This window comes from Hipposideros armiger, unplaced genomic scaffold (genome assembly GCF_001890085.2).
Source record: "Hipposideros armiger isolate ML-2016 unplaced genomic scaffold, ASM189008v1 scaffold_4, whole genome shotgun sequence".
NCBI classification, from domain to species: domain Eukaryota; kingdom Metazoa; phylum Chordata; class Mammalia; order Chiroptera; family Hipposideridae; genus Hipposideros; species Hipposideros armiger.
The window spans coordinates 173,238-175,457 of NW_017731354.1; the positions used below are offsets into that span (position 1 = coordinate 173,238).

The window sequence follows — 2,220 nt, forward strand, 5'->3', positions numbered from 1 at the left end:
TGTTCTTGTCCTATGCGGACTGGTTCCAGGTGAGCTGCCTTTGCTGACCGGCCAGTGCTCCTGGCATGTTGTCAGCATGTCCCCCGACTCACGGTCATAAGAAGGAACGCATTCCAGGGACGAGCTCTGCAGAGGTGGCCTCACAAACCCACATGCACCTCTCGGCCTCCCTGCTGGGGGCCTGGCACCTTCCCAGGGTGCCGTCTCTCCTGCCTGGCTGGCCCCTCCCTTCCTAACAGGAAAATGCGGGCAGGCAGCCCAGAGTATGAGCCTGCGGCTGCTGCCGTTGCAGAGTGTGGTGACAGCGGCTGTTTGCCAGTCAGTCCTGGAGAAGTGCTCAGAGGCTTTCTGGTGTCTTCCTTTCTGTCCCCACCATGTCCCTGCAGCTGTCCCCGCTGCTCAGTCCAGGCTTCTGAGGCTCCGTGGGAGCCCAGGCCATGTGTGGGGGGTGCCTTCTGAATGCCAGCTCTGAGGGCTGGTGCATGCGAGTCTGTCATTGTGATTCTTCACAGAAGCTTTGAGTGGTAGCTGTGCCTCTGTGGAGAGCTCACTTCCCTGGTTCCACAGGAGCCGGCCGCTGTCTGCCTACTGCATGGGTAGAGGACAGTGGGCATGGGATTCCTTCTTTATTCTTTTATTTGCCCAAGTTCCTTCCCATCACCTTGTGCTGCCCCAGCTCTGGGCAGCTGGCCCAGGGGCTCCCACTGGACAAGCGTGGGGTCGATGGCTATGCTCTCAGAACCCATCTGAGTATTTGCGTCTGCCCACATCATCGTAGTGTTTCAAAGAATTGTGTTCTCTCCAAGAGAAGAGCTGCAGCTGGCGGTCTCCCGGTGGTTAAACAGTGGCCCCCAGCGTGTGCGGGGCTGTGAAACGGCCTGGCGCCAGGACTCCGGGTTGTTGGGGCAAGGTGTCCAGTTCTGTTTGGGCCTCTCTGGCTGTGTATTCAGGGCCAAAGCCTATGAAGAGTCTCCGTGTCCCCAGTTTCCCCCAGGCGCCCTCAGTTCCTGGAAGGTCTGCTGGTTCTTCTGTGATTGGGTCTCTTTCAGCGACCTGAGGGTCCACCCTTCTTGGCTGCCTCCCCTGCAGTGATGCCATGCCCTGGGGCAAATTTGGAAGTTGTGTGTTCATCACTGTTTGGAGTAGCTTCATCGCATGGAAGGGGTCTTTGTTAGGGCACAAAAGACGCTGCAGCTGCCGTTTCAGCCCATTTCCTTTTTTTTTTTNCTGCAGCCTACAGCGTTGCCGGCGACTCACAGCAGCCCAGCTCCAGGTTGAGCTGTTGTTCAGCATCTTAGCTGTGGAGGGCGCAGTGTCACTGGCCCTCATATGTGGGATCCAAACCGGGGCCCTCTGGCATCCCAAGCCAGTTCTTAACCATCAACGCCACTCGGCCGGCCTGGTCCTGGGTATTTTAGACACTCTGGAAATACCAACAAGTGACTCCTGAGCACACTTTCTCTGCTGTTGTGTCAGCAGCAGGAGCGATGACAGCTGAGAAGCACTGCAAACCCTCTGAGATGAGACTAGAGGCCGGGCCCTTTCTGTGGGCCCCCTGACCCTCCAAGCCCAGGCTCCTGCGGCTCAGACACACCCCTCTCCCCACCCAGGGCCACCTCCTCACTGTCTTGGCCCTGTCCCTCGTGCCTGCTCTCTCTGGCCCCTCCGTAGGGCTTTCTACAGCAGACAGCAGCAGTCACCTTCCCACCCAGGCCCACTGTGGACCCGGCTTTGTCACGCTTGCTTTCTCTCCATGGATCTGGAGGTGCACGTGGATACACTGTGGGCTGGACATGGGGGTGCTAGGGTTCGCTTCAGAGTCACGTGGGTGAGGCCAACCTGGAGGTTGTCTCTTCTGGGAAAGCAGGAGAATATCCCAGCGTTTCCTGGCTTTGTAAATCTCTGTGCTTCAGCTGCTTTGCTCCTGTACTCTACAGTACTTTCTAGTCCCCAGCTGTGCTCTGTACTTTATTTAAACATATAAATAAAGTGCTTTATTTAAACAGTGAAAACACTGTTTTATTCTCTAAATTTTATGCATTTTTATGATGGGCTGACAACATTGTTCACACTTATATCCTGAGTCAGATAATGATCATTGATCTGCTCGTTTCTTTTTAAACTTTTTAATTAGCTGCCAGTACTTAAAATAAAACCAGGCATTCCCTAACAGTCTGGGTGGCAAGCTGGGACACCCCCCCCCTTACTTTGAGGTAGCAG

General features: G+C 55.3%; 1 protein-coding gene across 1 annotated transcript in view; it reads left to right on the forward strand.

Annotated features, from left to right (window-relative positions):
• Window positions 1–2,220, forward strand: part of FANCA (FA complementation group A) — a 57,653-nt gene that overhangs the window by 23,065 nt on the left and 32,368 nt on the right. The window contains exon 9 of the mRNA XM_019644188.1: window positions 8–29. Coding sequence (XP_019499733.1) covers window positions 8–29 — 22 coding nt within the window. The remainder of the gene's footprint in view (window positions 1–7; window positions 30–2,220) is intronic.